This window comes from Aythya fuligula, chromosome Z, assembly GCF_009819795.1.
Source record: "Aythya fuligula isolate bAytFul2 chromosome Z, bAytFul2.pri, whole genome shotgun sequence".
In the NCBI taxonomy this organism is placed as follows: Eukaryota; Metazoa; Chordata; class Aves; order Anseriformes; family Anatidae; genus Aythya; species Aythya fuligula.
This window is the reverse complement of record NC_045593.1, coordinates 84,483,397-84,503,394: the sequence shown is the minus strand read 5'-3', so window position 1 is coordinate 84,503,394 and position 19,998 is coordinate 84,483,397. Positions and strand designations below refer to the sequence as shown.

The following is a 19,998-nucleotide window of genomic DNA, read 5'->3' as shown; positions in this document are numbered from 1 at the left end:
TTTTGTGGTGGGATGTCTGGATAACTATCTAGTCTTCAGTTACTGCAAAACAAATAGGAGGTGTTGAGACCGACTATTTCAGATATTGATGACTGCTGCTTGCTTTAAAAAGGTTTCAGAGCAAACTGAGAAGGCAAATTAATAAAAAGCAATATTTATATGTTTCTACATAGAGTGCTTCATTTCTGTGTGTATGTTCTTTTCTTTTGCTATTGTAAGCAGTAACTTACATTGCTGGTTTCTGCTTTAACTGGTTCATTTTGAGCTGCAGGGATTTACTTTTGTTTCTCAACTGTGGGAGAAGAAATATATTTCTGAGACTTCCCCATAACACAGTCCCCTCACCTCCCCCCCCCTTTTTTAAAAAAAAAAATCAATTAATCAGTCTGGAGTTTCAAGCATGTATCTAGATACACTGCACCCCTCTCTGTGGGACAAAGACAGTTATTCACAGACAGGTATGGTGACAGGGTATTTCTCCCACAGTACATCAGTAGATTTCATTGTGTCACTTCATACCAATCAATCATTAACAAACATCTTAGACATGTAGATGTTTGCATCAAGAAGAAAGCTTGCAAACAAAGCTAGAATCACATAGTACTGAAATTATTATGTACATTGACAAGAGAATCTTAACACTTACAGGGATGCTTGCAGAGTTCAAAAACTTCATTGAAAGAAAATATATCTTCTGTCACTTGAGAATGACCGTTAACCACTTGTATGTATTATGTCTCAAATTTTAACTGGATTTTTTTCAGCAAAATAGTCACTTCATCTTGTTTCTTAAAATACTTGTGCATACCCGTTTAGCTCTTCCAGGCCTGAAGCCCCATTTGGCCCTATTTAGCTTCTAAATAGCATTAGAAATCAAAGGGAAGGGGGGGGAAAACTGCAGGTAGAGCTTGATCAGATTGTTGGGGGGATTCATAAAGCACCTCTGACAAGTATTTTGCCAATGCTTTTTAAACACATTAGATTCAGTTTTAACAGGCCAATTTCTGAGCTTTCTTTCGCCTTCCTGTATCTGTTCACATTAACAGCTGTAGTAAATAAAAAAGTTACAAACAGAGTGCATTCTTAAAAACTTTATTAGTGTGACACAGGTTCTCAGTACAGATTGTTAAGTAGAGTCAAAATTCTGTTTATCCTCCAACATAAATCTCAAGGCCACCTGTCTGCCACACTACATTCTAGAATCAGCTATTGGAATCATTACAAATATTGGCCCTAGTATGATCTTCCTCTGTAAACTAATGGTGAAGCAGTACGTGTGTAAGATGTGTAAAAGATGTTTTAATTATTACGAAGACAGAGAAAAACAAATGGAAGAACTTGGCACACCTAGGTCCCAAAAGCTCTACCTGTAACAGACATACTAGAGGCCCGCTCTTGCCTGTTATCTTGAAGACCAGGTGAATACAATGCTCCTTACTGCATTAATTTTTGTTTTATTTCCGCAGTCCCTTCTGGAGTATGAGAAACAGAAGTAAGGACTAGAAATAGTGAAAAAAAAGCAAACACAAAAACGTCCGTCTTCCAACCTGAATTTCTCTTAATATCCGCTAAGGCTTATGTACTTTATTTTTCTGTTCTGTGATGATAATGATGTCAGTGGTACACAGCAAATTTTTATCTTTTCAGTCCAGGAGACTTCTGAAATTATACAAGAGCAGTACAGATGCAGTTGGAAATAAAAAAAATCCTTATCGGTGTCATTTTGCAGTTGTTTTAACAGCAGCTAAGGCATCATCAAAAATACCTGCTTTATTATTAGAATGCGCTTGATGAAGCAGTTAATCCCCAGTTTTTTTTTTGTCCTTTGGATAACCACAGCTTACCTCTGGTTTCTTACCAAGAACTTAAGAAAGACTGTATACAGCCATGCTGAGGTGGGTTGATGATAACTAAAGCTCATTATATTCCAGAATGCTTAATATATTCACTGCAATGCTAAAAATGCTAGCACATGAGACTTCTTGGGAGATTTAGAGGCACTATGTGGAGATTATGTGCAAAAGTCTGCATTTTTTTTTGGCTTTGCTATTAGGTTCTGAAATATATTTCTTACAAATATAAAGCATCCTTTCCCACTGAGATCTGAAGAAAATTACAAAAAAAAAAAAAAAGTATATCAATACAGTAAAGTGAAAGGCTAGGAAAAAAAATCTTAATCTACTGCTGGAAAAACAGAAAACATGAAAGAAGTCCAGAAAATACCACTGTACAAAAAACATCTAGAATAGCTACATGCTTTTTGCATCAGCTTTGTTCTTCAGCAATAATTATCCCCAATAAAAAGAAGTCTTTTCACATCAAGTGTCAAGATCCTGAGGGGGAGAAAAAAAAGAAATGAAAGAGTTAAGAATATTAACTTGGGAAAAAATGCAAATTACATCTGTGAAGGATAATGAGAAACAAATATCTAGTGACAGAAATAAATCCAGGAAGAAGAAATATCAAAAGAGAGGAGATAATTTTTCCAAAAGTGATACTGCAGTAAGATTGGCAGTTCACTGCTGATACGAAGCAATGATGCATCTTGGTCTTCCCTAAACCTTCCGACTGGATTTAGCTCCATCTAATTACCGATGCTCTCTTATGAATCAAATCTGCCTCTCAAGACAGAGGGCAGCAGCTCCTCTGCATGTGACTCAGAAGGCTGGAATTAGAGCCCTCCTGGCCAGTACTCAGATGAATGGAGACATACTTTAGGTGTGCCTTTAGCTTTCTCCTGCACACCCCATTAAACTCTCTTGCCTAAAGGACTTGTATCAGGCATCAGTGTGGTTATGATACTTTCATGAACTAAAGATGATGAGGAAAGACTAATTATTTGCATTACAGGTGTGATCAAGCTGAACAAAAAGAAGTACACAGTGGCAGTGGAACATGTGCACTGAACGAGGCTGTATTTGTGCCAGGAAAATCAAGAACAGAACACTGAGACCTGCTATACCTGTCAGCATAGCTGTGAGGGTTTTTTTTTTGTTTTTTGGTTTTTTTTTTAAATGTGTTCTGGATGCTGTTCCAAAATTAGCCTGGTAGAGACATAACCTCACTGTCCTAAAGAGGAAAACAACCAGTTGAAATGAGCTTAGTCTATATAAATTCTATGTAAAAGGTCTTACTAGGGAAGCAGTATGCAATGCTTTGTAATTCTTAAAATTACCTCTATTTAGATAAATTTAGCTACAGAAGGTAATTTTGTACAAACTGTAGGGACAAAGGATGAAAAAAAATAGTTAGGCCTTTTCTGCATAGGATTATGTATTGAATTTCAAAGTCATTCCAAGTGTTTTCTGTAAGAGTTTCTCTACGCACATCTTGGTTTTAGTTAAGACTGTTACAGAATTTAGCTTTAGTAACACTAGCGAGAGTTATCTTTATGGTAGCTCAGAGAACAGGGAAGAAATCTCACCCAGTAACGTTAACGTTTAGCTCGTTTTCTGCTTCTCAGATTTGCTGCTGGAGGACCGTCCCTTTGCCTACATAAGAGCAAGAGAAGTAAGAGATAGTAAGAAACTAAACTAAGCTAAAATCGAAATAACGCAGTGAGAGATATCATCAGAAATTATAGTTCAGATGTAAATACGATCTGCATTTGAAATTCAGATGGTTCAAAAAGAATATTTGTATCTTCTATGGTATATATCCATTTTTCCTCTGTCCCTTTATTTCAAATAACAAGATCCATGGCTGACTTCTTCATTCCCTATTTCTCAAATTCTTTTTAAATGCTTTTAAAATGCTTTTTTAAATTCTTTTTAAGTAATCCAGTCACTATAAAGAACCTTTAAAAAACAACACATCCTTCTGAAGAAGAGTTAAAGACCTTCCAATTTTAAACTGAAAACTTTAAGACCTCTGTTACTACACAAAAGTAATAGCCATTCCACAGTAAACAAAAATCCCATCACTTAAAGTTTATAAAACAAAATTTCCATGATAGATGTTACCATCTGATTCAGACATCTATGTGCACATATTCTATGAAAGAACAACTTGATGTAAGAAGTTTGATCATTACCTGAATCCCTCCCCCTTTTTTTTTTTTTAAATTATAGAAACAACTGCTTTCCTTTTTCCATAGATTCATTTTGCGTAATTACAAATATATGTAAGCTTTGATTTCATTCATTTTTTAAAATAAATTATAAAAATTTGAGTAAAGGACATGTAGTAGAAAGAATACATTCTAATAACTTTCAGAATTCTGTTATTTGAAATTGACACGATACTCCAGTATTAGCATTTTATGTTTATGCTTATTGGGGAGCACCTCTTGTGCTGAGTGCAGAACATTGGGTTTTAGAAATCAAAAAGATGAAAAAATGGAAAGAGGTGAGAAACCACTGCAGAATAAAGAGGTAAATGAGAGAAGTGATAGGGATCCAGAGGCAGTTACAGTGAAGTCTGAGTTTTAGATAGCAAATATGGGAATAAGCATACTGTGGAACATACACTGACCCCACTGTACAAGAATGTATTCAGTTCAAAATAATGATGGTTTTAGTCCCCATTTATCCAAAACCTCCCTTGAAATAGGCAGGTGCTTCTCTCTTATGTACACGCTAACATAAATGTCCCAAATTGGACATAGTGCTCATAATTCTCCCCAGAGTGCTATTATGTCATATAAATCTAAATTTCATCTGTTTGTCTTTCTCAACTACAGTGTCTGTTAACATTGACTGTTCATATTTTAATATATTTCTACCGTTTTAGGATCCTTGGGTTTTCTTTCTTCCTTTGGTGCTGGTTTAGTGGTGATGGTTTCCTTTCCACTTTTGTCCTACACTCCAAAGAAAAAAATAATTACAATTACAAACAGATCAGATAACTGATGACTCCTACTTGGACATTTGTCATAACACATTATTTTTAGTGTATGGATACAAGATGCATACATACAGCTACTGTCTTAATCCACATAAAGCTGGAATTCGGATCCGTGTTGAATACTGTCCCACAGGTGCCGTGTCACAGCACTCAGGATTACCTGCTCTGTAACCTGTCCTGATACCAAGGTCAGGCCTGTAATTCCCTGGAAAGTCCTTCCAGCCCTTTCTATCACCTGGAGGCATGTCTGCCAGCCTCCAGTCAACTAGGGCCTCCCTGGATAGCCAGAGTTGCTGGTAAATTATTGAAAGTGACTTGGTGTGCACTTCAACCATCTCGTTCAGTACCTTTGGGTGAATCGTCCAGAACATGTAGGAGTTACCTTGCAGTTTCCCATGGGATTACAGGGGCTCCATGTCACTCCCCATCACAACCTTCCAACTCCCAGGGTTGGTACCCTGAGAATCATTGGCTTTACTAATACAGACTGAGGCAAAAAAAGGCATTAATTATCTTATCATTTTCTTCATCTTTCATCACTATGTTTCCCCTCACATCCAACAAAGGATGGAGATTCTACTCAGTCTTTCTTTTGCTGGTAATGTATTTATAAAAGCATTTTGGATGTCTTTTACTGCACTAGCCAACCTGAATTCTAGGTGAGCTTTAGCTCTTCTGTATGTCCCCGCACAATTTAGCGACAGCTCTATAACTCTCTGAAGTTGCCTGCCCCTTCTTTCAGAGTCCACAAACTTTTTTCTTCCTGAGCTTGTTAGGAAGCTCTGTTCAGCCAGGCTGGTCTTCTCCCCTGCTGGCTCAGCTGTTGGCACGCTGGGATGGCCAGTTCCTATGTATTTGACTTTGTTCTCAAAAAAGGTCCATCCTTCCTGGACTCCACTGCCTTTCAGAACTACCTTCCCACGGGGGATCTGGGAGTTAGACCTCAATAAGCTGTCTCAGGATGCAGTGTCAAGGTAAACTCTTGGGAATTCGTCCCCCTCTTGAGGAGAAGGTTAACAGAACACATTGCGGGAGAGTTGATATGAACAAATCAATTTCTTATACAGTCTTCAAATACTCCTAGGCAGCAACACTTCAACACTTGTAGTAAGTCCTTTAGTTACATTCCTTGTAATACGTGGGCACCCTGGGAAAGGCTGGAATCCCCACCAACCAGAAGATAAAAGACGTACATTTTTCTATGGGGACTGGATGACTATGCAAACTTTTGCCACTCTGCAATGATCAGGAGAGAGATTTAGAAACAGCTACCTTCTCCCAGGAGTTAAATCTGATTTGAACTTTTCCTTTCAAGGCTTCTTCCTCCCCTTAATCCCACCCTGGGGAAACAAACTCAAGCACAGAAGCACAGATGATTATAAGCAACATTTTAAGTATGAACAAACTTAAAATACACTCTTAGTAAGTACATGTAGGTACACTAGCAACTAGTGTAAGCTTAGGATGCTGGTGCAGAATTTCCCTGGGGAATTGGTTATGCTTCCACAGCTCTATCTGTCCAAGAGATTTAGTTTTTCACTACTAATAGACTGGCTTGCTCAAAGATGTATTAAATTCAAGCTTCATTTATCTTGCAATTTATTTTATTTTTTCCTTTTCCTTGCTGGAAGCAGGCAAGTCACTACCGCAAGAAAAAGGCAGGGACAGAGAGGCAGAGGTTAGCAGCAGATTAGAGACAACTGCAGCTGGTTTAACCATCTGGGTACAAAATTTCACCATTCAAAAAATTGTTCACCATTGCCTCTGTCAGGAGGTGAGGGACCGGTGCCTATGATAGAACATGCATGTCACATACCATGTAAGAGAACAAATGGCTAAAAAGAGGTGGTTACTGATTCTTAACTACAGTTTGAGCACTTGTGGAAAACAAGGAGTCCAGGACTTCAGCTCCAACATCCCACCAATTGCCCCAGAAATTCCTCTACCAAGGAATCTTGTAAGATAACTGTAGATTCCTCCCCTGTGACAACAGGCACAGTGGATGTCTCACAGCCATTCAAGTCATCTTCTGCTGTCCAAGCTCAAGGTAGCAAATGCCAGGTTAAGGATGATGGAGAGCAAGCAGAAAATAAGCCTCAGTCTTGCTTCTTATCAATCAAATCTGTCTCCTTCTTCATACTCTTTTCCAGCACAACCATCCTTTCTCACTCATCTCTACCAACCATAACACCATCCTCATGTTGGCGGACCTCCAAATTCATGCCGCTACCACTGCTAACTCACTTCATATAGGCTCACATTTGCAGCACTTCTCTGGGAAAAGTCTGACAGGTATTTAAAATGATTCTATGACAAATACTACATTTATCATTACAAAACCTCTTCAGTCCATTCCTTCTTCTTTCTTCTTGGTGATACAATTTTCCCTAACATACCTAAAACTCTTTTCTAATCCTAGCATTTCTCTGAAAACCATTTTGAACTGTTTTCTCATTTCCAGCCTACAACCATTTCTAGATAGTGCATGCCGTATTAAACACAGATTTCTCTACATATTTTTTTTGACACTTGAATTTATACAAAACATGTTAATCAGAATTCTTTGCTTAAATCACTTCTCCAAGCTTGTCTTACTTCTCCATAAGACACCAAATACCCCAAGCCTGCCTCCTTCCTTTAGTACTCAGGAAGACACATCAAACTTCCTTATAACAGTAAGACGATCATTAAATTTTGACAGCACATTCCAAAGAGGATAACTCTAAACCTAAACTGAGCTACAGCAAATAAAACTTTTACTAAGTAGTGGAAAACTATTTATTTTGCAAGTTATTAGCAGTAAATGTCCTACCTTTGAGTGCTGTGGTTTGGCAGGAGCATTTGCAAAAGTATCAAAGTCACCTGATAGAGCATCGATAGCTGCAGACTCATCCGTAGGCTTCTGCAATAACGTTAATTCTGAAGTCATACAGTATGCACTACTTTCTGACAGCCAAATTAATTTTTCGGGCATTTAAAACTGGCTTAACTATCCTTTTATTTAAATATCTATATATCTTAGCTCTAAACATTTGTCAGAACAGAGACACCTGTATTTGATCTTTCCAAACTACACAATGTCTTTGAATATTGGATATTAGCATTAATACCACAGTTGCCCATTTATAACGAATAGTTACTTTTATTAAAAGTTTTAGTGTGTACACCTATTTTAAATAGGTAAAAAAAAAAATTACTATTACCCCTTTGAGTAGGTAAAAAAGCTTTATTATTACCTACTGCATTCAATAGCATTTATGGAGTTTGCAATAATGCAAACTTTAAGCCTTCAATTGACACTGCTTCAAAAAAAAAAAAAAAAGATCAGAGCACAAAACAAACTAAGAACAAAAAGAGAACAAATTTTACCTTTTGTTCTTTGTGTTTCAAAGCATCCTTTGAAGTTGGCTTTACAGGTTTACCCTTGGAAATAATAAAAAATTTATTCTCATTTTGATCTGGTCAGATTAGTTTTATGATATATCACGTGCTTTTACACACATTAAATAGGGAACTTTCAGATCACCATGAAAGTTGAACCATTCCGTACTGATTTCTTTATTACTTAAGCTGTGTGTTCAATCCAGTTCACAATGTATTTTCATGCTCTGTTACTTGACTATGTCTGCAATTTTGTCTGTCTTTGTAGTCTACTGGAAAAATAGTTTTTTGGTCTAGAAATGACCGAATCCCTGTTAGAGTGGTCAGTCATTACAGTGAATGTCAGTTCCATAGGGCTTCAGGTATACACGTATACCATGAAGGTTATACTTGTATATATTCTTTGTCCTTAACCATGAAGCTGCTCGGAAGGAATAGGCATTTTTACCTATGGTTAGCTCCTGTCTGTGGGAGAATATAAACCAAGCTTCTTAAAAGGTGACACCTTTTTTTTGGTTACCTAGTTTTCTGGAATACCTAAGAAAATGAGACAGCATAACTGAAACCTGTACTGCCATACCTCCATGATGTTGACTGCTACTAGGTGGTTAAAATGACTTATTTGTTATTTGTTCAGTGTCCAATTCTAAAAAGTTAAAAAAAACAACACATATACACCTTAGGTTGTTTTTGTTTACTTGTTTGTTTTTTTTTGTTTGTTTTTAATCAAATGCTTGCACAGATATATACAGCTTCTCTAAGAACAGAGTGTTTATGTGTTGAACCTTAATAAATATAGCACACACACTTACTCCCTTACTCAGTTTCACTGTTCTCCCTGTAATTTCACAGGGAGACTGGCACGTATGCACAAATTTCTAGTGTTGCAGTGAGGTAATTAAATAAAAATTAATGGAGTTTTTCCTTACCTGGTCACCTGACTCCAGAAGTTCTCGGTAGTCAGGTGGGATAGTATCATCTCTTTCTCCAAGTTTGTCTCTGTGTTCAGATTTAGACTTTTCCTGAAAGCATTTAATTTTAAACAACTTGAATACTTAGCTCTTTTGTTGCTACTTTGAGGTTTTAATATGCAACTGCATACTTAATGCATAGTTAGTTGTATATTGTACATCATTTAACAGTTTGATAAATATGGTATTTGCCCAATTAGGTTGACAAATGTTAGAAACATTAGAAAACAGTACGCTGAAGTGTTCGTTATAAAAAATTATGAGGACAGTTGCCTTTTTTGAATTTAAAATTTCAGAACTACTGGAAAAAGACCAATATGTTCATTTCACCAAGAAGCATGTTTCATGCCTGAAAGTTTAAGATTACTAGCTCTCAAGAGGTGCAGACATTTAGTAAGTTAAACATGCATATATGCAGCAGCATCCCAACATAAAGAAAAGAGTTATGCCAAATAACAGCGTTGAACATAATAGTTTAGTTGGAAGGGACCTTCAAAGATCAAGTCCAACTGCCTGACCACTTCAGGGCTAGCCAAAAGTTAAGGCATATTTATGAGGTCATTGCCTAAACACTTCTTGAACACTGACAGGCATGGGGCAGCAATGACCTCTCTAGGAAGCCTGTTTCAGTGTCTGACCACCCTCACAGTAAAGAAATTTTTCTTGATGTCTGGTCTGAACCCCCTGCTGGCGCAGCTTGTAATATATTATTATATTCTTGTAGTACCTGAGCCATGCATCTGTGTACCTTTATAGCATAACCCAGAACACTTGCCCACACAACATCTGGCCTATGCTTTTTATCAGGCTTAGGAGCCAGAGTCATTTTCAAATACAACATAACTACAAGACATGACACCACAAGCTCCAAAAAAACACATCAAGGTTGGAAGCGGTTCCACTAAGGTTATTTTTCCATCTATAATTCTTCAAGCCCTGTCAAGTATACCATGCCAAGTACAACAGTTGGTTTAGATGCAAATAGCTTGTAAGCACAGGGATGAAGAATTTTTTTTTGTATGTGTAAATGCAGACGTATTAAGGAACTCCTCTTTCTTTTTGAAGAAATGCAATCTGGTATGAACATTTTCTATGCCTTAAAAAAAAACAAACAAACAAAAAAACACCACCACCACATGAAAGCTGAGCTTTTACACGTCTGTTACCACTGAAGCACAGGAGTTGCAGACGTCTCAAATATCAGGCACTCACCACCTTCCTATAACAAGGGACAACACTAACCAGACTGTAACCTACATTAGGCAGCCAATCACCACCACACTGGGGCCTCATCTTAGATTAGAAACCTAATTTCCTGCTAAATTTATTCATTGGCAGCATATGGTGATTTTACCCCAGTAACAATCCTTTAAGTATTTCAGTTTACTGTGACTATCATTATTATGCAGAGATGCATGGGATTTCCTTATTAGCAGAAAGGCTTTTACACAATTAAATTAAAAAAGACAGAAGGGAGACCAAATGAAGTCAAATCAATCAGAAACAAACAAGCAGAAAAACAAAACTGATTAAATGAACATGTCCATTGATGAACTTGATGCCTGTTGGGTTATAAAAGACAATCAAGTTTGGTTATAAAAATCAATCAAGTTTGACAAAAAAAAAAGCCACAAAATTAATTTTAGAAACAAATGTCAGAGGAGAAACTTGAAAAATAAATAACGACAGTAAAAGGCACTGAAGTCAAATTACTGCAAATTTGCTGTAATATTTCAGCAATTAACTCCAAAGTTTGGAGTTAATTATACTGAACTGTACACTGAAGTGTACAATTCAACATTTTTTCACAAAAATCACAAAAAAAAACAACACGAAACAATGGTTAATTTGCCTAAACGACAACATCAGTGTGTTTTTTTTTCCTAGTAACCTTCCTCCTGCATCTGAAAATCATAAGCCATATACCCATATGAGTATATAAGAAGCATTTCAATATTCTATATTCTTAAAAAATCTTTAAGAAATAAGGTAAATTTCTCAACTGTTTTCAGCCAGCAAAATTTCAGAATGTTTTTTGTTACCTTTACTTTATCCACAACTGGTTTGTTCTCATCAGGGTCAGGCTCCCTCTGTCCCAAGGAATCAGACAGGAGATCCAAGGCTTCATCCATCTCTTTTCCTGCCTAATAAAGTATAAATATGTTTGTGAAAGCAAATCTGCTGTAAAAAGATTTTTTCAAACTAATATAAATACTAACTAATGAACCAACAACTTCAGTGAACAATGGTCAGCTCTTCCTTTCTAATTGCAATGTAGTAATAACAAAAGATATCTGAATATTTAGACCTACGAGAACACAATTTGAAGTAGGGGTTACAGAACTGATTTGAATGGCTTTGTTTTGTTACAAAACTGACCTAATGAGAACAGTTAAAATACTGCTTTGTGTTTTTTTGTTTGTTTGTTTGGGTTTTGTAGCTGTTATTCATTTTGCAAACATCATTATCGCTGCAGATTAGTTGTAAATCTGCAAGTGTAAATCTGAATTAAAACTTATTAACATTTTATTGTCACAATATATATGGTCTTTTGCTAATTCACAGGACTTTTGTTCAAACACTGCCCAGAAAAAAAATCTTTAATGTCGCAGGTGGGAGGAGCTTTAAATTTCATTTTCAGAACACTAGAGGGAGCTCTCATTGCACGAATCAAGATGGGAAAAAGTAGAGACATGCAACATTACTGCTCAATGGAACTAAATAAAAACGGTATTCAGAAGAGGCCATAGAACTGCTTGTAGTTTCAGTGACCTTGAATTCCTTTATTTTCAGGCCTAAAAGATGCCACTATGATGATGACTACACTATTAATATTTGCAATGTTGTTATTATCTAACTAGAAAAAGAACGATGTGGCTCACTTAAAAGCCCAAGCCTAAAAATGGAACCACTTGCACATAGCTAACTATCTGCATCTACCCATAGAAGTGAAATGCACAAATCCGCTAATGTCCTCTGTAATTCTGGAGGAATCAGTACAGGATTGGGCACCTCCTTTTCCAAGTGCAGGCAAGGAGTTTTCAAAAGCAGCCTGAAATACAACATTAAGTGGTATTAAGACGAAATAGACAGAACAGTCTTCACATTCCGTTGAAGATGAAGAATCAATAAAGCCTCAAACTTTTTCTCCACAGGAAACATCTTCCTTCCCCTCAATAACCAGCATTTACAATAAATCATTTAACTTTGCAACAGTCTATATTTGTGCAACTGTCCTCATCACACTCTCTCTTCAGACTTTCCTTTCTTTGAAATAAGTATCTAGAGAAAATGCTGCTTACTGATGTTGAAGGTAGAGAAGCTGCTGAGTGCACTGAGGAAACTGTAGCAGCAGAGATAACATCTGAGGAATCGCCAGGCTTTTTACCCTCCTTCGTTTTCTGAAACAAGACACAGCATTGTTACTAATAGAGAGGAATTAAGAGAAAAATGTTTATCAAAATCCATGCATTTGAAATGCAATGCCTCCACAGTTTATTTCAAGGACTTTATTTTACTTTGAAGCTCAACTTATTTCAGAGTGAAACCCCTTCCTGAGAAGCACAGTGCAGGTGTTTTGCATCTCAGTTTGTTCGTGTTCAGTCTTGCATCTCAACTACCGAGTCAAACCCTGGCACAGCTAAGTCAAAGGCAAGTTTTGTAGAACTTCAGAGGAACTAAGATTTCACCAAGACCATCTACATCTCTAAGTAACATTTTTTAAAGTTCAAGCACTACATAGTACATAGCACTACATAGTAGCTAATTTACCTAGGTGTGTTTTTGTTGTTTTGTTTTTTAAATTGTTATTATTACAGTCCTGCTCTCTGTTCTATTATTTTATTGCAACAAAATTAAAAAAATATTTATTCAAGAATGTTTATGTAAAATTTAAGGGAACTCAAAAACCTCAGGGTTACTGAAATTACATGAAAATAGAACATTTTCAGAAAACAAATATACTCGCCTTTTTTACACTTGGTGTAGGTAGTGGTGCAGATTGTGCTGGAGAACAGGAAAAACCTTGCGTCAAACCCTCTAACAAATCATTTTCACTCATTGGCTATCATTGAAAAGAGAAAAAAAATGTCATCAGGTAACAGTATATCCCCATTTTAAAATTAAGTAATTAATTAGTGCAGCATTCCAAATACATATATATTCACTTTTTTTTTTTTTTTTTTTACCTGGAACTCTTTTTCAGGTTTTAGTGGCAGTGGTTTTCCATCTTTATCCTACAAAAGAAAAATCCTCTTGTATTAATCCAAGTAGTCCTTAAATGACAATGCAACGTAAGAACTCTGAGAGAATCGACTTAATGACAGACAGCACTATATACAAGGAATAAGAAATGATCTAACCAGTAACCTCTAGCATTTTCTACTGTTATCCAAAGTGTCATTTAAAAAACAAAACAAAACAAAAACTCCTGTAACTTAAAAACATAATGACTGCTTAAAAGCGATGTGTGTTGGATACTGAGCCTCCCTGTTTTGTGCTTCAATTGCCATGGAAGTAGCAGAATTAAGTAAAAACCCCACCTTCCAGATTTATAGCAATATTGCTGGATGTAGAGTCCAGGAAGGCCATGTCTTCTCACACTGGCATTTGTGGCAGGTGTTGTGCAAGTCCTGGCTATAACTAAGCAACCCATTTATGTCAAGTGAGTTATATGGTGATGTCTGTAAAAATACCAACTTGAAGCTTGTTGGTTTGCCTTTTTTTTTTTTTTTTTTTGAACAGCAGCTGTAACTAATCATAATTTATTAAATTCTACAGCAAAAAAAGATAATGAAAGACTCAGGGAACTAATCTCAGACAAAATTACTCATATGTAGGTACTTGCATTTGAACCATTTCTGTGCCTATGTAGGCATTTAATGAAAGATGTCAGATATTCAGGAACTACAAAACACCATTTTTATATATTATAAAAATGTCTGAAGTAAACATAAACATTTCAAAATGAAAGAGTTCCAGTTTCAACCATGTACACTGAAGAAAGAAAGGTGTCTAAAGACTAAAATAGCATAGTAAGTGAATTACTTTTGCATTTGTTAATCTGTACTCTGGAGGAATTGTTTCTTCATCTTCCCCCAGTTTTTTGTGTTCTTCCTGCTTGTTTTTCTCCTTTTAAGGCAAAATAAAAATAGTATGAATAAAAACTAAATAACCACATCTCAACAGAAATGCATAAGCAAGCTTTCAGTGTCTTCATTCTACTGATTCCAATTAATCTAATTCAATTCCACCGCCAAATGAAAAAAAGTCATGGAAATTCAGAGAGCCTTCTTGAAAAAGGCTTCATTTGTCTTCCTGTTTTTTCCTGCATCTGGTGGGAGGAATTACATCCACCTATTACAACGAAGACCAACAGAGTTAAGACAAGCATGGGCCAATGGCAAAATAGCAGTGTACTTCTGAGTCATAATTCTTGATTTTATTTCAAATGCATTCAACAGCTACCTGAACTGGCATTCAAAGGAAGCCTACACAAAGAATGCAGTAGCCAGATTGATAAAGGACTCCTCCCCATACAAGTTACATTGGAATATGAGCAGGAAAAAAAAGGTAGTGAAGCTAACTTTGACAACTTCTTATTGACACAGTTCCAGCATATTATAAAATCCTTTCTCTGTGGCTACGCTCAATAACTTGAGTAAAAAATGAAAAAATAAAATAATAGATTGTGGCTACAAACAGCATTCCCTTAGACGGAGTATGCATATTCCAGTGATGTACTTCAGGCTCCATGGTAAAATAACAAGACCAATGACAAAAAAAAACAAGTTGTATATGCACTCTTTCATTTAAAGAACTTATCATAAACATGTTTCCTGTTGAAAATGGACTAAATTACACACTACCTCCGATGCGCATGTTAACTCTGTATTGTTTCAGCAGTAGGACACTAAGCAAATTTGGTTTCCAGAAGCTGAGGGAAGATAATGTAGTAGAGTACTGTTATAGACACAAAGATTAAGAAAATGTACTCACTATTCAAATCCTACTAGTATTTCCTAAATAGAATGCAACTGGTTTCACAAGTAAATTTTGTTTTAAAAAGTGACAATGTTATCTCCAACTTCTTTAGCCTGTGGAAATACAGTAAAACTGAAGATAAGTACATCAACCAGGTATTTTTGAGATCTGATTATTTCCTACCTTAACTTTGTCCACAGCAGGTTTCTTTTCTTCTGGATCAGGTTTCTTCTTTTCTAAGCTACTGGACAAGGCTTCCAGTGCTTCATCTGTCACGTGACCAACCTACAAGAGTATCAATATAGTAATATATAATTCTTAGCCTGGAATTCACCAGCAAATGAAGAAACTTGTTTATACATTACAACTGACAGCCACACATTAGTAGAGATAAAATCTGATAAGTAAACTAAAAATCTATAACATTTCCATTCCCAGTTGTGTCCACATAAATGGGACCTGCTGAGTTCAAGGTGCTTATTACTCAGTCACTGGATTTAGTACAAGAACATGAATTGTCTTTGAACTATTGGATTTTTATGCCTTTATTCAATTTATCGTATTAGAGATTGTATTAGATCATTTTATTTGTACCCATGATTAACTTTATTAAAATAAAGACTAATAGCAGTGTGCTGGGTTTTAAGATGTACTTTGTTAATTGGCTTCTCCAAACATCCCTGTTGATAAATATAAATCCTGATCTTTAAATACCATCATTATTTTGTTTCAGGGTTTTCAGAGTCTATGACAAGTTGTTGAAACATACTAATACTGTTAGAGAAGGCATTGAGAGTTTCTCTGATTCCCATGCCTACTTTGCGGTCCAAATCTATGAAGAAATTGTTTTGTCTTCTGGCTTTGAAACTGCAAGAAAAATCTTAATTTCCATCCTACTTTGCTGGTATGTAAGTCCTCTGGCTAGCTTCCACACTTGCCTGCCCTCAGAAATACTGTACTATATTCAAGTCATCACACTTCCCCGTATTCTTCTGAGAGCTAAAATTTGGTTACCATACCATCAGTTACCAAATCAGCTAGATAAGGATGCAGATTCTAAAGAAGTTGGCAGAGGACAGGCAAAAAAAAAAAAAGTTTAGAAAAGTTATTCTGATGTCAGTTTTCTGTTTTCTAATGGCAAGTTGGGGACAATAAGAATTATTATCAGTGCTTTGACTTGATATGTAAAGCTTTGAAGGACAGAATGCTGGTAAGCTTGTTAAATTGTGCTTTATGCCCAGCTTTCTCAGTATCTGCTTTGTCTGCATTTGTCTTAAACATGCTTTAAGCAGTTTTTCTGGCATTCCTTTTAATAATTAAAAATTGCATGTTTTAGGATAGGATTGTGTTCTGTAAATGTCTGGCTGAAATGTCTTGTAATTCATAAATGTCACATCATTTTTTCCCTGAGGAAGAACATTAGAAACAACTCAATTAAGCAGGGAACGTCCTCTGTGTTATTCTTCTTGTGTTCTGTTTAATGTTTCCACTTTTTCTACCATTTTTATATCTCAGATATGTATGTGCTGTACACTTACTATGTCTTTTGAGACTGCTATGGTGTGGCTTAGTAGCTGCTCAGTAGCAGCTAATTCTGGTTTTCATTCCAGATTCTGATTTCAATTAATTGTCTTAATTTATTCAAGTATTAAACATATTGAAACTTACGTAAAAAGTTACACTATGCATCAGTGTAAAGTCATCACTTCTCAGGAAGAGTAGTCAGGCATTGGAATGGGATGATGGGTTGCCCAGGGAAGTGGCAGAGTCACCATCCCTGGGAGGTGTTTAAGGAAAGGCTGGACCTGGTGCTTAGGAACATGGTTCAGTGGGTGATATTGGTGATAGGAGGATGGTTGGACCAGATTATCTTGGAGGTCTTTTCCAACCTTAATGATTCCTTAATGATTCTATGATTCTGTGTAAAGGAACACAAATCAGTGTCTGCTCTGTAAATAGAGTTCTCCTTTGCAGAGATCCACAGACAGCTGAAATGTTCCAAAGGGTCTTTTTTTTTTTGTCCTGCTTTTAATCCCCTTATCAGGGATCAGCTCAGTAGAGTACCATGGGACAAGTCTTGGAGGACAGAGGGGCCCGCCCAAGAAAGCTGTTAGATATTCAAGGATATTCACCTCCTCCAAGATCAGGAGTGATGCATCCCAACATAGAGGAAGTCAGGCAACAATGCCAGGATGCCTCCATAGACGAACAAGGAGCTCCTGGACAAACTCAAGCAGAAAAAGGAGACCTACAGAGGGTGGAAGAAAGGACAGGTAGCCTGGGAGGGACATAGACACACTGTCCAAATAGCTGGGAATCAGGTTAGGAGAGCAAAAGCACTGACAGAGTTAAATTTGGGAAGTGACATCAAGGGCAAGAAAGGCTTCTATAGGTACAGTAGTGATGAAAGGAAAACAAGGGGAAAAAGTGAGCCCTCTGCTGAAGGGAAGAGAGGACCTGGTTACCCATGATATGGAGAAAGCTGAGGTACTCAAAGACTTTTTTCCCCTCAGTCTTCACTGGCAAGAGCTCCAGTCACACAGCCAAGTAACAGAAGGCAGGGACTGAGGGAACAATGAACTGCCCACTGTAGGAAAAGATCAGGTTCAAGACCATCTAAGGAACCTGAAGGCACACAAGTCAATGGGACCTGAGGAACTGGCAGATGTAGCTGCTAAGGCACTGTCCATTGTATTTGAGAAATTGTGGCAGTCCAGTGAAGTTCCCACTGAATGGAAAAGGGGAAACATAACCCCCAATTTTTTAAAAAAAGGAAAGAGGAAGAGCTGGGGAACTACAGGACAGTCAGACTCATCTCTGAGCCAAGCAAGATCATGGAGCAAATCCTCCTGGAAACTCTGCTAAGGCACATGGACAATAAGGAGGTGAGGGATGATAGTCAACGTGGCTTCACTAAAGGCAGATCATGCCTGACAAACCTGGTGGCTTTCTACGATGGGGTTACGTAATTGGTGGATGGGGAAAAGCAAGTGACATCATCTACCTGGACTTGTGCAAAGCATTTGACACTGTCCTGCACAATGTCCTCGTCTCTCAGTTGGAGAGACATGGATTTGGTAAATGGACCACTCAGTGGGTAAAGAATTGGCTGGATAGTGGCACTCAAGTTGTGGTCAATGGTTCAATGTACAGCTGGAGACCGGTGACAAGTGGTGTTCCTGAGGGCTCAGTATTGGGACTAGCACTACTTAACAACTTTGTTGGAGACCCTCATAAAGTTTACAGACTTTATGTGTGTGTGTGGCACTGTCAACATGCTGGAGGGAAGGGATGCCATCCAGGAGAACCTTGACAAGTCTGGGAGGTGGGCTTGTGTGAACCTCACAGGGTTCAACAAGACCAACTGCAAGGTCCTGCATCTGGGCTGGGGCAATCCCAAGCACAACTACAGGCTGGGCAGAAGATGGATCGAGAGCAGCCCTGAGGAGAAGGACCTGAGGGTGTTGGTTGATGAGAATCACAGAATCACAGAATCACAGAATTTTCTAGGTTGGAAGAGACCTCAAGGTCATCGAGTCCAACCTCCAACCTAACGCTAACAGCCCTCCACTAAACCATATCCCTAAGCTCTACATCTAAACGTCTTTTGAAGACTTCCAAGGATGGTGACTCCACCACTTCCCTGGGCAGCCTGTTCCAATGCCTCACAACCCTTTCAGTGAAGAAGTTCTTCCTAACATCTAGCCTAAAACTCCCCTGGCTCAACTTAAACCCATTCCCCCTCGTCCTGTCACCAGGCACGTGGGAGAACAGGCCAACCCCCACCTCGCTACAGCCTCCCTTGAGGTACCTAAAAAGAGCGATAAGGTCACCCCTGAGCCTCCTCTTCTCCAGGCTGAACAAGCCCAGCTCCCTCAGCCGCTCCTCGTAGGACTTGTTCTCCAGGCTCACCATGAGCCAGAAAAGTGTAATTGCAGCCCAGAAAGCCACCCGTATCCTGGGCTGCACCAACAGCAGCATGGCCAGCAGGGTGATGGTGGGGATTGTCCCCCTCTGCTCTGCTCTCGTGAGACCCCACCTGGAGCCCTGCATTCAGCTCTGGGTCCCAGCACAAGGAGGACACAGAAGTATTAGAATGAGTCCAGAGGAGGCCATGAGGATGATCAAGGGCTGGAGCATCTCTCCTACAAAGACAGGCTGAGATAGTTGGGGTTGGTCAGCCTGGAGAAAAGAAGAATCCAGGGAGACCTTATAAATAGCCTTCTGGTACCTAAAAGGGGGCTATAGAAAAGGCAGAAAAGGGATTCCTTATCATGGAGCGACAAACTGAAAGAGGGTATGTTTAGATTAGGTATAAGGAATAAATTCTTGACTCTGAGGGTGGTGAGGCACTGGCCCAGGCTGCCCAGAGAAGCTGTGGATGCCCTATCACTGGCAGTGCCAGGCTGGATGGGGTTTTGGGCAATCTGGTTTGGTGGGAGGTTTCCCTTCCCATGGCAGGGGGTTGGAACTGCGTGCTCTGTCAGCTCCCTTCCAACCCAAACCATTCTGTTATTCTATGATTCTATTGTATTTTTTGCAAGCACCCATCCTTCATAACTCAACTCTACTGAGGAAGAGTACATGTATATCATCCTGAAATAACCATCTTGACAATATGCTATACCGTTGCATAAATGAAGCACTGAGTTTTCCTTTAGCTCCCGCTGAGACTAACTACTCACTGATGACACAGATGCTGGAGCTGAAGACTGCACAGTGCAGGCTGTGGCACGAGGGACTACTTCATCCTTTGTAGTCTTTGCAGACTCAGGAGCTGATGATTTCTGAAAGATAACAGTTGCACTGCATTTTTACT

The 19,998-nt window shown here is 38.0% G+C and overlaps 1 protein-coding gene across 3 annotated transcripts in view; it reads right to left on the bottom strand.

Annotated features, from left to right (window-relative positions):
• Positions 1-2,162: 2,162 nt before the first annotated feature.
• The window catches only part of CAST (calpastatin), a 61,549-nt gene continuing 43,713 nt past the window's right edge, over positions 2,163-19,998 (bottom strand). For 2 of the 3 annotated variants that reach the window (XM_032205404.1, XM_032205405.1), the window contains exons 16-28: positions 19,865-19,966; positions 15,363-15,464; positions 14,244-14,327; positions 13,385-13,432; positions 13,165-13,260; positions 12,500-12,598; positions 11,240-11,341; positions 9,156-9,248; positions 8,215-8,268; positions 7,658-7,747; positions 4,724-4,803; positions 3,425-3,491; positions 2,163-2,333 (exon numbers count right to left, since the gene is read on the bottom strand). In XM_032205404.1, coding sequence (XP_032061295.1) covers positions 3,434-3,491; positions 4,724-4,803; positions 7,658-7,747; positions 8,215-8,268; positions 9,156-9,248; positions 11,240-11,341; positions 12,500-12,598; positions 13,165-13,260; positions 13,385-13,432; positions 14,244-14,327; positions 15,363-15,464; positions 19,865-19,966 — 1,008 coding nt within the window. In that variant the 3' untranslated portion in view covers positions 2,163-2,333; positions 3,425-3,433. The remainder of the gene's footprint in view (positions 2,334-3,424; positions 3,492-4,723; positions 4,804-7,657; positions 7,748-8,214; positions 8,269-9,155; positions 9,249-11,239; positions 11,342-12,499; positions 12,599-13,164; positions 13,261-13,384; positions 13,433-14,243; positions 14,328-15,362; positions 15,465-19,864; positions 19,967-19,998) is intronic. The other variant, XM_032205403.1, reaches the window with a different exon arrangement.